This window comes from Apaloderma vittatum, unplaced genomic scaffold (genome assembly GCF_000703405.1).
Source record: "Apaloderma vittatum isolate BGI_N311 unplaced genomic scaffold, ASM70340v1 scaffold1631, whole genome shotgun sequence".
NCBI lineage: Eukaryota > Metazoa > Chordata > Aves > Trogoniformes > Trogonidae > Apaloderma > Apaloderma vittatum.
In genome coordinates this window covers 3,638-18,618 of record NW_009700579.1, presented here as the reverse complement: position 1 = coordinate 18,618, position 14,981 = coordinate 3,638, and the positions used below count along the sequence as shown (strand labels likewise).

General features: G+C 44.2%; 1 protein-coding gene across 1 annotated transcript; it reads right to left on the bottom strand.

Annotated features, from left to right (window-relative positions):
* Positions 1 to 3,589: 3,589 nt before the first annotated feature.
* LOC104280953 (myelin protein zero-like protein 1) lies at positions 3,590 to 14,400 on the bottom strand (the record flags this gene model as incomplete). Its single annotated transcript, XM_009878783.1, has 3 exons — positions 3,590 to 4,037; positions 10,843 to 10,948; positions 14,268 to 14,400. Coding segments are annotated over 3 exons (341 nt in total), but the record flags the coding sequence as incomplete, so codon positions are not given.
* Between the last annotated feature and the right edge of the window lie 581 nt (positions 14,401 to 14,981).

Genomic DNA, 14,981 nt, shown 5'->3' with positions numbered 1-14,981 from the left:
TTACTCATTTGCTACTGCCTCAGGAAAGGCTGCCAGCCCTGCGGTTGCGCTGCAGCGAGCCTGCCACGCAGCGCTCCTTTTTAAAACAGATGGACCTAAAAAGAGCTAGCAGCAGTACTACAACAGAACAAGGGCACTTTAATCTCTGTTTGCTGCACATCGAGGAAGTATAAGTCCTCTCTTTCTTGACACTTACTAAGTAAAACAATTTAGCATCAGTCCCTTTCATCAGCATGGGCTATCACATATTAAACAAGCTAATATAACCTGAGGGACAGAAAGTTCACAAGTATTGTCTCACATTGCCTCAAGTTCTTTTGGTTTTAGCCTGAATAAGTTCCGTGTTCTACTTGTTCAAGTTTCCAGGACCAAAAAATAAATAAATAAAAATTCAACAGCCTTCCCACCAGATAGGGATTCAGACTGATTTCTACTATTCTTGGGGGAAGGGCCTTTTTTGATTTCTAAAAAGTTGCTCAGCAATTTTAAAAAGTACTTCCAGGTTCATTCTGCCTTCACAAAGAGGATCCCAGCAGCCTTGCACTGAGCCTCTTCAGTATAGGCAATAGGAGCAGAGCTGAGCTAAACAAAATCAATGGAAGATGTTTCCTAAAGCTAGTTAGCACCAATCAGATCAGCGTGTTTCTTCAAGTTAGCACCATATCAGCATGTTCCTTCAAATCAACACCAACCAGATCAGTGTGTTTCTTCAAGTCAGCACCAGATCAGCATGTTTCTTAAAGTCAGCACCAGATCAGGACTGGATTTTACAGTATATTCCAGCAGGGAAAGAAATAAATATTAGTAGCAAACTTCATAGTGAAGGACAGACGTTATCTTCTCATAGCAGCAAGTTTTGATCACTACATTCATCACATTTCTCCTTCTTACTCTAAAATGTCTAGGGAGAAAGCTGGTGACGCACACGGATGAACACAGGCAGATCAAAAATCAAGTTCCTCCATCAGCCATGTCAAAGGAGTTCATTTCTTACTAAATGTAAAACAAATGTTGGGAAATAACAGCCTGGCAGAGAAGGAAAGCAGCAGCAGGAGTCATCCTGATTTTAACGAGGTTTCTAACAAAGGGAGGTGGTATCAGAAAACAGATCAGAAGTCTGATCCTCATGAAAGAATACAGTGTTGGCATACTCAACTTTGTTGTGAAAAAAACCCACTGTACACAAATTAGTTACTAAATTGCACTGTCATAATTAAAGCATTATCTAATCTGGTTCTGAAAGGGTCTGCCATGGGCCTGAAACTATTTTTCATTTACTTGATGTTACAGTGAAATATAAGTTTAGGTTTGCAAATATCAAGCTAAGGCTGTTGCAAGCTCACTGGAGGACAGGATGAGAATTCAAACTAAGTTTTGAACTGACAAGCTGAAGATAGGTCTGAAAAAAACATGTGATTTCAGTAGAGACAAATTTGCGGGCAATACAAAACCAGGAGGAGTTGCTGTACACCAGAGAGTTTTGCCATTCAGAGGGACCTGGACAGGCTGGAGAATTGGGCTAAGAGGAATTTAGAATCATAGAATCATAGAATCATTCAGGTTGGAAAAGACCCTTGGGATCACCGAGTCCAACCATTAACCCTACTCTGCAAAGCTCACCCCCAAAACGATCTCCCCCAATATCACATCTAAATGACCTTTAAACACATCCAGGGATGGCGACTCAACCACCTCCCTGGGCAGCCTATTCCGATGTCTGACTACATCTTCTGTGAAAAAAAACACTTTTCCTAACGTCCAGTCTATGTCCATGAAGTTCAAGAAGGAGAAGTTACAACTCCTACACCTGGGGAGAAACAACTCCATGCACCAGCATAGGCTGGGAAGCATCTGGTTGGAAGGCAACTTTGCAGAAGAGGCCCTCTGGGGGTCCTGGTGGACACCAGGTAGAACATGAGGCAGCAACGTGTCCCTGCTGCAAAGAAGGCCAATGTTATCCTGGGCTGCATTAGGCAAAGTATTGGCAGCAGGTCAAGGGAGGTGATCCTTCCCCTCTGTTCAACACTGGTGAAGCCACACCTGGTGTGCTGTGTCCAGTTCTGGGCACTGTCCAGTACAAGAGAGATATGGACTTACTGGAGCAAGTCCAGTGCAGGGCCACAAAGATGATAAAGGGACTGGGACATCTCTCATATGAGGCAAGGCTGGGACTGTTCAGTCTGAAGAAGAGAAGGCTTGGTGGGACATCTTATTGATGTGTATCAATACTCAGTGGGAGGGAACGAAGAGCGCTACTCTCCTCAGCAGTGCTCACTGGCAGGACACAAGACAATGGACAGAAATTTTTAAAAAGGAAATTCCACCTGAACACAAGGAAGTATATTTTTTTTACAGGAAACAGGTTACCGAGAGATGTTGCAGAGTTTCCACCTGTGGAGATACGCAAAACCCAACTGGACACAGTGCTGGGCAACTTGCTCTAGCTGACCCTTCTGGAGGAGGGGACGTTTGGACTAAATGACCTCCAGAGTTCCCTTCCAACTTCAACCATTCTGTGACTGATTCTGTGAAACAGACTGAACTAGGAAATGGGTAAGAATCAGAGAGAAAGGTTATGGTAGACCAAATTGAAAATTATTTGCTGCTACAAAAAAAAACAACGCCACATTAGGATGTAGAAAACAGAAATCCTTGTACTGTATGCTACTCTCAGAAGACACCAGCTGGAATGTCACCTCTAGTTTTGAGCACCAGATTTCAGGATACAAATGCGTCTGCTAAAGAAAGATCCTCTTCAGCAGAAGACAGCGATCAGAGATCCTTAACAATTTATGAGGAGCTTAATCTGGAAACAAGAAGCTGGGAAATTATATTCAAGTCGTAGACTTGCAGAGAGGAAGGAAATAAACCGCCCTCTGCACCCTCTGTGCACATATAGTTTACACAAAAAAACACATCAAAAAAACCCAAAGAGTGAAGCCCTAGATTTCCTCCAGAGGTCATTCAGCCTCCACTACAGGCTTTTAAGAACAGGTAAAGCGCCTCTAAGGAAGTGACAGTGGTATAATGGAGTTATAGGAGAGAGGTGAGGGAGTACTACAGATTCCAGATCCCTTGGAGCCCTTCTTCATGTTTACATGAAGTGACAGAGCTTCAGGGAAGAAAAGATTCAACAGTCTGAGGCAACCACCTACAGCTATAGCTTCCTATCCCTTTAACTCACTAGCTCTTAAGTTTTCCCAGGTGAACTAACAATTCACAGAATTCATTAGATCAACACTATCCCCTGTACCTTAAAGAACTAAGCTTGAATAGATTGGCTCAGTACAGAAGTAAACAGTTCCATGACCTGTGTGACACAGGCCAGGTAGGCCTAAATATTTCCTTCACTTACATTGCTAAGACATTAACTTCTGATGGCTAGGAATCACAATTTGGCTTACAAGACCAAGTGAAAGTGTCTAGTTCATAGGAGAAGGCAGCTTTTACTGAGAGTTTGACCAAGGAAAGATGAATACCCTGTATACATAAAGAACTCGGTGAATATAAAGAAGATACCATCTTTTTATTCACCTCAACAACAGAAATTAGGTCCTATAAGCAAAAAAAGAATATCCAGGTCAATCTAGAATCTTCAGGCATGTTCCAGTTTCTCCATTAATAATCAAGATAAAAATATTTTAAAATTGTGATGCGAGTTTTCACTTTCTCTCTCGTCACACAAGATACAAAAAAGAATATTGGCAATTTATAAGCAAAATTCTTACCGCATTTCAACATGCAACATTGGTCTCACTTCTGTACGATTAAATAGACTATTTACACACAATACATATATATCTTTCCCTCTGTATGCACATGCATTGGTCCTAGCCTAAGCATCAAAGGCCACATGTGAGTTCTCTGGGTCAAATCTCGTTCAAGCAATTCCAGTCTGAATGTGTGTTTTCCTTTGGGTAGCTTAGGGTCTCATCTCAGTTCTTCCGAATATCAGCATAGACCACAGACTCTGACTTGTTAATCTTGTCGCTGTGCTGTCCTCCGGAGTGATCTAACTGCGCGTAAATGACTGGGCCCTGGGAACAGAATAAAAAAGCACAGTCAGTATTTTTCAGAATAGGCCATACTGCCCCTCGCTTCTGCAGCATGACCGAAGCTAAAGCAAGACCACAGAACTTTCATGACTGCTACCAGCACTTTGAAGCAGGTGGAATGAACCCTCACCCACAAATGAGCTCTAGTCTGCCACCTTTCTCCTATCAGGAACATGCCAAACAGCACCCTTCCCTCCCTTTGATACTGTTACACCTGCTTGCTTCTCACAAAAAAGCAAAATCTGGAATCCATTGTTCTGAAAAACAGCAATTCTTACATGCTATGGAGTAAAGATACATGGCTCAGTCAGATGCATGCCAGATTTAATGTTTTTCAAGAGGAACTGTACTACAGCTTCACCAGGAGACAGTGGAGCCCACCTCCCACACTGCCACTCCAGCCCTGTGAATCCCAGCACGGTGGACCACACAGATCACGAGGGAGAGAACAAACCTGCTGCCACCTTACGACACCAGTCACTGCCCAAGTAAGTGATGAGATCGAGACTTACACAGTAGTGAGCCCGAAAATACCGAAACGGTGCAGTAATGCAGAATTCTTACCTGACTTTTAAGCCAACCCAGGTAGCGGGCACCTCCACAGACACTGTGCAAGGACAGCCACACACCTTTGTTATATTTGCCCGGGTGCAGCAGAGGACATTACAGCACCATCTTTCAGTAGAGCACGCAAACACGCCTGTGCCTTCCTAAAAAAATTTCCAAAACACAGCCCACAGGAAAGCGAACTGCAGCTGTTCAAGATGGGCTGAGGACAGGACTGCAGCCTATAAAGAGCAGGTACCCAACAAGACAGGCCGGATCTTTATAGAAAGGTCCAACCTGCAGCTCCCATCCTGCGTGCCCCAACTGACACAAGCACGGAGCAGAAGCCTGCGACCACCTACCAGATGACCTCAGTAGAGACCACACACTCGCACACACACCTATTTGGGGGTGGGTGGGGGAAATTACAAGGAGAGATCTTTCGGTTTGGTTGTGGCTTTTTTAGCAGTTTTTGCTTCAAAACCATTTCACCCATTTAATTCTGTTTCTGTTTCCCTTACGTCCTAGGGAAAAGCAGCCTTCACAGACATTTCTCCTACTCCCTTCTCTCCAGTACTTTTGGTATCCTGCCAAATTAGAAAATATCTCTGTGGAACTGACCCATAAATCCTTCCATCTATACTGCAAAGCAATTAGGGGCCAGAGATTGTAAAGAGACCTTCCATACAGAATATTAAATCCTTGAAGGACCACCGGTACACTTCTGCACAGCTGTTTTCCCCCTAACACAATGGCAAAGCATGCAGCTGATAAATACCTTATTCTCTTCCAAAAGTAGTTTAAATCCAAAGAAGATGGACCAGCACTGCCATATAAAACCCAGCATTTCCATCAGCCTTGTGATTTTTCCATTCAGAACTGAAGGGAAAAGAGGAGCAGGTGTACTGATACCTTGCTAAGGGTATCACCAATTCATGAAAGCAGCCATGAATTACAAGTTACAGCAAAGAAAAAGAAATTACAAAGTTAGACCTTCATGGTCTAACAGTAGTCTATAGTATTTTCAAAGTTTTTAGATTCTGAAGGGTGTTTCAACCACCACAGATTACAGCTCCAGGAAATTTATCTGAAATTAAATCAAGATCCCTGGCACTATGAACTGCTCCTTCCCAGGCATCTGGAGTCCAGTTCAAAGCCTGCAATAGAGCTCGAACAGCCTGTTAGGGTATGTCTTAAACCAGAAAGGGCAAAGCCAAAGATCTGCACTTAAATTAACGCACCTTTAAGTGTTCCCCGATTCTACACTGACAGATCTACCTTCTTAGGATCTCTACACACCACTGCTCTGTACGTCAGAAATGCACTTCTATGGCAGTTACACTTTAAGATTAATGGCCCTTCAGCCTGCCCAGAAATGAATACTGGGCTCCTTGCAAAGCACAATAACAAATGACAGTCACCTTGAGTTAACAGATCTCAGGACAACACAGATCTGCCTTCCAGTTTGCCTGCTGCAACCCACATTACTAGGTAAACAAGGACATTCATGTGGGAAACACATACAGTTCTCGCCTTCACTGGAAATGCTTTTCTCGCTCATCCAGGTAACAGTCATGGTAGAATACAAGTCACTACGGAGTGATGGCATGGAGAAGAACCGCCACATACAAATTTGCAGGACAAAGCACACCTGCTGAGAGGGAAGGTACAGTGAAAACAAGTGGAGTTGATTCAACCAGCTGAACATTCACAGAGTCAGATCCCCTCAGCACTCTGGGGCACTCCAGAAAGCAAGGTCCACACTCGAAAAACTTGCACCCAAAGGAAGTTGTCATGGTGGGGTTTTTTGGAATTGGGAAGGAGGAGATGGGGGAGGGCTGTGGAGGATGACTCTTGTGAAACTTCCAGAGCCTCCCCCAGCCCCAGGTAAAAGTTGGACCTGCCTCTGGTCAAGCCCAGGCCAATCAGCGTCTCTGGGATCAAGGTATTTAAGAGGGGACCCTACTGAACCACTTCTTCTCTCCCTTTTGTTTATGTGTCCTTGTTTTCTCTCCTCCTGTCTTTCATGTTGGGGAGTTTTTTCTAAGGAACGCAGTTGGTGAGGAAAGCGAGGGAGAAAGGCACCAGAGCAGAGTGTTTCCCCAGAGCCCTGTGGTGAGCGAAATGTCAGGGAGATGATTGTCTCTGAGCTGAGGGGATCGATGGTGGTGACAACGTCCAGGATGTGGCAGTACACAAAGAACCCCATGCCAGTGGGCAGAGAGACTGCACAGGAGCACAGGATGCACCCAAAGCAATCCCATTTGGGACGAACTCATGAGGAGGAAGAGGATTGCCTGCTGTGAGGTGGACACCCCATGGCAGCAGGGGAAGACTGAGAGGAACCCTCTTTTTCAGGAAGGAGGAGCTGCCATGGACCATGAGTAATGGCCAGATGGACCGCACACCCCCACCCCTGCCCCGCCTTGCACCGATGGTGGGGGTGGAGGCAGCCAGGAAGATGGGAGGATTTAAGATCGGGTTGTATTTATTTATGTATTCCTCTCACTATCCTACTCTGAGCTAGTTGGTAAATGGTGTCAGTAAATTAAATGTATGCCTTTTCCCCAAGTCTACTCTGGTTTTTACCCATCATTATAAGTAGTGAATTGACCCTCCCTGTCCTAATCTCAATCCTTGAGTCTTTTTAGTTGAATTTTCTCCCTCCACATCTCTGTGGGGATGGGGGTAGGGGGAAGAGTGAGCAAGTGACTGCATGGTTCTTCGTTGTTGGATGGGGAAATCGGTTAAAATCACAACAGCACGCTCAAGTGCATTTTAAGGTGAGAATTTAGGTGGACAAATATTTAATCACTGATTCTTAAACTGATACAAAAAAACCAAAATTAATAAACTTCCTTTAATAAATTTAAATGCCACTCTTTGAGAGCGAACACCTCTATAACTATTTTTAACTTGCAGAGGCAGTGGTTGTGTACTTGTATTCACAGTTCTTCTCCAGCAGTCAGTCACTTCCCACACATCAGGAAATCCAAGAGACAAAAGTGTGCCCAAATCAGCAAGCAGCCTGCAACAGCTTCTAAGAACTGCTAGGAATCTGAGTATCAGCATTTCACCTAGACAACAGCTCAAAAGCTTGAATATTACAACTAATTTCTCTACCTTGGCTTCAGGAAGGCATTTGACTTCACCTTCCACAGCATCCTCACAGGCAAGCTTAGCAAGTGTGGGTTAGATGAATGGACAGTGGGGTGGATTGAAAATTGGCTGAAAGACAGAGCTCAAAGACTGGGTCCTGTCCTGTTTCAATATATTCATCAACAACCTGGATGAGGGAACAGAGTGCACCGTCAGCAAGTTTGCTGATGACACAAAACTGGAATGAGTGGCTGACACACCAGAAGGCTGTGCTGCCATTCAGAGAGACCTAGACAGGCTGGAGGGCTGGGCAGAGAGAAACCTTATAAAATTAATGTGCCCTCATGGCCGAGACCACCAATGGCATCCCGGTGTGCATCAAGAAGTGTGGCAAGAGCAGGTTGAGGGAGGTTCTCCTCTCCGTCTACTCTGCCCTGGTGAGGCCACATCTGGAGTACTGTGTCCAGCTCTGGGTTCCCCAGTTCAAGAAGGACAGGGAACTGCTGGAGAGGGTGTAGAAAAGGGCTACAAAGATGATTAGGGGGTTGGAACATCTCTCTTATGAGAAAAGGCTGAAGGACTTGGGTTTTTCAATCTGGAGAAGAGAAGACTGCGGAGGGATCTTATCAATGCTTATAAGTACTTAAAGTGTGGGTGTCTGGAGGATGGGGCCAGTCTCTTTTCAGCAGTGCCCAGTGTCAGGACAAGAGGTAAAAGGCACATGAACATAGGAAGTTCCATCTAAACATGAGGAGGAACTTCTTTACTTGAGGGTGGCAGAGCACTGGAACAGGCTGTCCTGAGATGTGGTGGAGTCTCCATATCTGAAGACATTCAAAACCTGCCTGGACACCATCCTGTGCAACCTGCTCTAGGTGAACCTGCTCTGGCAGGGGGGTTGGACTAGATGATCTCCAGAGATCCCTTCCAACCTCTATCATACTGTGGTTCTGTGATTACCAAGACATATCAGTTTTACTTATATGTGATGCCGTGTTGATTTGCATGTTGATATCATCCTTTCTTTTTTTTAAGCCAGTGGCCAGAAGTTAAAAATCTAAGTGTATTCACAACTGAATTTTAGTTTCCTCACTGATTTAAACCATCTCTTCAAAATTTGATCTACCCTGACATTATTATGAATCTTTTTAAAGAAAAGTAAATATGTTCACTTGCTATTCTGTAAAGATGGGGCAAATGCTTAACAGAAGGTAGAGGGACCACTTGCTGATAGGTATGTTTGTCAAGAAAAGGCAATCCAGACAAAGCTCTCTTTGCCTGACAAAGAAGATTCAAAAACTAAAAAGATAAACTAAAATTAAACAAAACTAAAGTCATTTGCCATACTTCTCCTTTGAGGTCAAGAGTGTTCACACCTGAGGTTTTCCTTTAGGAACTTACCTGCAGGAAGACCCTGAGGGACTCTGTCAAGAAATAAGCAGACTGGAGTGGCTACAGAAGAGCAAAAGCACACTGAGTCTGAGTAATCTTTACAAACTTTAGATTTACTTTGACATGTTCCTTCCAGTACATTACGACTCTGAACACCAGGGACATGGGAGGGTGGGGACACAAAAAGTTTCACACCAAAATGTTACAGAGAAGATAAAATTATTTTTGTAAGCGCAGAACAGCAAAACTCTTCCTCCATGCAGCTCTCAGGGCACTTGCATGTGCTACTTCACACGGTGAGAGTAATTAGATAAAACATCTTGGTCCTTTGACCTAGGGAAGTTGACTCTAACAGCTACGGCAACTTACATCCTACACAAAATTTTTTTTCTTGTTCTTTTTTTTTCCCTTTTTTTTTAGGGGGGAGGGTATTTCAGGAACCACCCATTCAAGAAGTCTTTCCCATCCACTAGAAAAGATGAGCTTTATCCAGACCTTACAAGCAGCCTACTGCTACTAGACCCACTCCAGTCAAAATCTGAACTATTTTTAAATCTTGTAACTTGAGCATATTGCCTTTATGTCCAGAGAATAATTGTTCTCTGAAGTCAGTAGCTTTCTAGGCCTATGTGCTAAAACTCTGGAAATACTGCACCTGTCAAGATGCACTTCAAAACCAGACTGGAAGCCCAACAGAGGGACGTTGTCTTTATACCCAGCTCACTGTTAGCATTATTATTGGGTTTTTTTCCTGTAGCGTTAACATATTAACACACATCTCCATTATTTTGTAATGAGAATTAAAAACCCGGGTATTAACTCTGACTTAGAAACCCAGCAGTTTACACACTACTCTGCAGCCACCTGCTAAAAGGTGGCTAATGAAGAAAAAGTCCATTTCAGACTTAAACTCACTCGGGATCTGTACCTCCACAGCAATATTACTGGGAATCAAGAAGTAAGGAACAGCTTACAAATAAGGTAACAGGTAATCACATATTGTGTAGAATCCCCGTCTGACTCATGCTCCCTCCAACTAATTCCCCATGGAATGTTAAGTCAGGACAAGAGCCACCTTTTTCCTTCAAAGTCAGCAGAGCTTTGCCAACAGCAGCAAGCACAAGACAAAGTGTGTCAATTCCAAGCCCACAAAAGTTGGGTGGCTCAGCAGAGGAGAGCTCTCAGCAGCAAGAGTTACCTGCAAACTGACCATCACCGGTCCGTGTTTGCACTGCGCTGGCTCATCTCCTTGTGAAAGAAGTGGATGCCACAGACCATGCACCTTCGCAGTGACAAGGAAGTAAAATTTCTCCCCATTACAATCCTAGAATAGATCAGCCAGCTCTACAGTGTTATTACATGTCTAGTAGATAATGTTGTCTCTACACTGAACATCTACCCACTGCCCACTCCTCATCCTTGACAGGCTCTCACCCTTGCACTTCACTACGACTTGTGTATGTTAACACACAAGATCAGAACCATCTTTTTTTATACATTAGTACAAGAAAGGCATGAAACTCCACCTCAGCTAATATCAAGATGGTATTCTTCCAGCCTTCTACAAAAGAGGTCACCAGTCCAAGCTTACTGCCCATTCCTTGTTTGGAGCAGACACTTTTACCCCCCAGTCCTCATCACCTTAACAGACAGCACCTAATTCATCTGTCCCACCCTGCCTTTATCTTTTCCGTACCATTTCCCCCACACTCTGGGAGGATCCTGCTTCAGGAAGAGGCAGGAAGTTTACCTGGTGTGATCGGGCGGGCACGCTGTTTACCAGACCCTCTGTCTCGGAGGGCGACTTCTGCGGAGCCTGCTTAACCGGTGACATCAAGCTCTCAGATGTACTGCAGCTGACGAGGTGGCAGAGCAGAGTTTGCACGACAACGTTCAAGAGGCACAAAAGAAAAAAAAAGAACAAAAAAGAACAAAAACAAAAAAACGAGTGATGGCAAGATGAATGTGGCAGATTATGCCAAAGTAAAAATGAACACAGTGGATTTTGAAATAAACACACATAATTCTCCATCTCTCCCCGGACACTTTCCTATCCTTGCTCCCAGAGCCTCACTGATAAACAACATGAAGGAACAACTATTAACATGGGGCAACAGCTCCTCCAAAACCTGTATTCCCTAGACATTCCTATTCAACCCAACCTGTCTAAAACCATATGGATTTTCTTCACTGTAACTTCAGACTCAGTGGTAGACAGCAATTATTTTCTAACTATGAGCTAAATAGTCCCAGGCACTGAGGCAAGTGTTACACCAGTGCTACAGTTAGAGCAAACACTTGCAGAAGCCAGCAGCTCTCCACCCCAGAAAGGTGCTTCCTACCAAATTCCGCCTTAGTTCCCTTGCTTTTGGTTAGGCTACAATCCCAAAATAATTCTGCCCACTCACAAGAGACACTAGTCTCTGGAGCAATTACTTTAAGTGACATGTGACATGTAAGCTATGTGTCCTGATATTGGTATTTGAATATCAAATCTTGTTTGGGAAACAAGAAAACTGTCATGTAGTGAGAACCAACACCCCTAAAAGAAGGTTGCCAGTTTTCACTCTGATTGCTTCTTTCCATCTGCTGAAAAGAAAACAAGCCTGTGATAGAGAAATTAATATCACAGAGCTAGGTATTTGAGTAAATGCCCTTCAATTTAACCGTAGTAGCTTCCGGGCAATGCAGTAATGGGTCTCTAAATGCTAGGTCTACCTCCTTGTACCCAAGCATCTAAAAAAAATAGCCACCTCCTTGACAGCAGACACTGGAGTCTCCTTTGCTACCACAACCCTCTGACCACTCCGCATACTTTTCCCCCAATCTTTGTAGACAGACAGTGTACAAAGCAAGTACAGAAACAAAGAAATGAGGACAGTGACATTAAGCAGACCATCTCCTCACGGGGTAATCATTTTTTATGCTTTGGCAAGTCCAACAATAGAAGACTTAGCTCCTCAGACATGCAGCAGTAATAAAAATAAAAATACTGTCCCCAGCCATCACAGCAAGGGACTTCTACTGCCTCAGAGACAAAGCAGCTCTTCTGTTACTAAAACTGTGTAATCATGAATTGCTTGCTTTATTCACAAAATTCCTCAAATCTACACTATCTAAAAGTCATAATTCAGGTTTAAGCAACTAATGCACTTAGATCACTGCGAGTTTTCAGGCATCCAAGCTGTCTGAGCCATAGGAACATTTTTTGGGAATTCACTGTTATTTTGACACAGAAACGACTCTGAATTTCCTGTGGTTTAGTCAATGCACTAGCAAGTTTTTTGTTGGAAGAGATGGAGGGACACCATCTGGGATAAGCAGCAATCCCACCCCAGCTAAGACATGAGACAATGAAACCCAAGCACCCAGTGAAATGCATCATCCCTTTGCTAACAGACTCCAGCACAAACTACAGTGAAGTCGTGTTAGTAGAGAGCTAGCTGGTTAGTCAGCAAAGGAAGAGGAAATGTGCACACATACACACAGGTATTAACAGCAACCACCAACTTGATTAGTTACCATGGTGTCTAGTGGGACTGGAAGAGAAGACCCAGCCCTGTTACATTCCCAATCTGGCGTCTATATCAGGATCTCTGTAAGGAGAGGAAGGTAAGCAGGATCCGATCCCAGCATACCAAGGCAGAAAGACAAAAAAAATAAAAAAAACACCAAAGTCAGAGCATGAATGGAGACTGCGGCCATGCAGGGGTTCCAGATGCCGCGCAGCGCCCCAGCCCACCTCAGTTCAAGGCAGAACGGTTATCTAAGAGTAAGTGCATCTCACCACCACCACCACCACCACCATCATCACACACTGGGTTAGCATCATGTAGAAGACAGTCCGTAAGTTTGGAGGGGGTCACAGCACACTTGGTTTCTCTTTACATGTCATGCAGAGCCAGCATGGTCAGTGAAAGCAGTATTTAAACTTTAGAGATTACTCTCCCAAGAGAGTAGTTAAATCTACTACAAGAAATTACAGTGCATAAACTACTGCTCCAGGCTCAGCTTTTTCAGGAAGACGCTGGAGAGCAGGTCACCAGGAAGCAAGGCAAGCAGACCACCTCACGCACTCTGCTGGTGCATGACACTGCAGGCTTCTTTTCAGTTCGTAGGGGGAGGGCACATGCAGAAAGGGGAAACCAGGCTTTCCACACAATTTTGAGCACACACAGCCGCCTTTGCTATATTAAGCCTTACCATTGGGCAATAGCCAACTCACTTTCTCTAAACTCTCCAACTGGGAAAAGGACAGGGCAAAGTTTAATATAAAAATCCCCACAAGCTTATTTTTGGCCTTATTTTCTTTTATCCCACAGGCAACCCAAAGAACCTGCAGGAAGCAGGAACAGTTGTTGGGGAAAGAATAGAAGAAAGTTGTAAGTTTGGAGTTTGTTTCTAAGACTACATACATAATTTTCATTCTTTCTTATAGAAGCAAATTACTAGCTAATTAGAGAGGAGAAAAATCCGAAGTGCCTCCCCCACCAGCACCAAACTTCATCACCACAGGATTCCAGTCCGCCTTTGTTAACTCTGGTAGTTTTTTCATATTCCCATTCAAAAGGTCTGTGCTTCACTTTAGAGTTATCCTCCTAACACTAAAAACTTTGCAGGCATGGTAACAGTCAACAAAAAACAGATAGTGAATGAGAATGAGTGCAGAGTGGCTACTCCTTCGTTACTTAGAAGTGTGGTGATGAATGGGGCTTTGGCAAGTATCCTCCAGGCTCAGGAGCCAGACACCAGCAACTGAAAAATCCAGTCTTAATCTCAACACAAAGCATTCCTTAAAAATGCATGTGTGGCGCTTTTCCTCTGGGGGCTGGTGGTGGTAGGGGGAAGCAGGGCTGGAGGGAAGCAAAGTAGAACAGACCACAGCATAGCTAGGGGATCTCAGATTAAATTTTCTAGGGCATAGATGTTCGTGGCTGGGGATCGGCTCCAACATTTTGTGATTTTTGGGTGCAACTCATGGTCTATAGGTCTTTTCAAGTACAGTACAAAGATAAATATCACAGACAGATGATCAGTGTCCCACATGGCCATATCCTATCTCTAGCCACAGTTGCTAAGACTTGGCTGAAACAACTCCCAGCCCCCTCTAAGCCCTCCCTCTGTTCCTGCCACTGTTCCTCACATCATCTGCAGGTGAGGAGGGAGATCTCTTACCCAGAGTATCGTTTTTTTGAGTTGTTCTTTCTGATGACAAGACACACGACAATAGAGATGAGCGGTGAGAGACCTGTAACCGTACCGATGACTATCCCTGCCACCATGGCAATGGGGAACGCAGGCAGGCTGTCTGGGGAGAGAAGGGAGAAAACATTCAACTCTTCTGCATTCCCTGATGAACAGAAGTGCAAACCATAAATGCTCTTGACCTTGGATTCACTTAGAGCAGAACACACTAATGTAATATCCAGGAATTACAACATGCAGCCTAAGTGGTAGCAATTACAACATGCAGCCTAAGTGGTAGCAATAGCAAGCAGCCAGCAGAGTGTGCCTAATGTCCTTCACGAGAGAGTTTGTATTGAACCAAGAACTTTTACGTGTCAGGGAACACAAGTGACAACAAGGACAACTCTTGTCTCAGTTTGTATCCGAAGGGGAAAAAGTTACGTTCATCTGGCAATTCCCAGCAAGGTCAACAGGAAAAGGCAGCCACACTGGAAAGCAGATTTGAACGCAGAGCTTTGCCAACTAACTGAGAGCTGAACGGTGGGTGTTCTCTGGGCAATATGCAGCAAGAAGCCTAGTTAATACCCATGATGACTCTTAAGAGTGTTTATACAAGATTCACCTGGACAAGCAGGACAAGTGGGCTCATGTGAACCTCACGAGGTGAAACAAGGGCAAAGTCCTGCACCTGAATCAGGATAA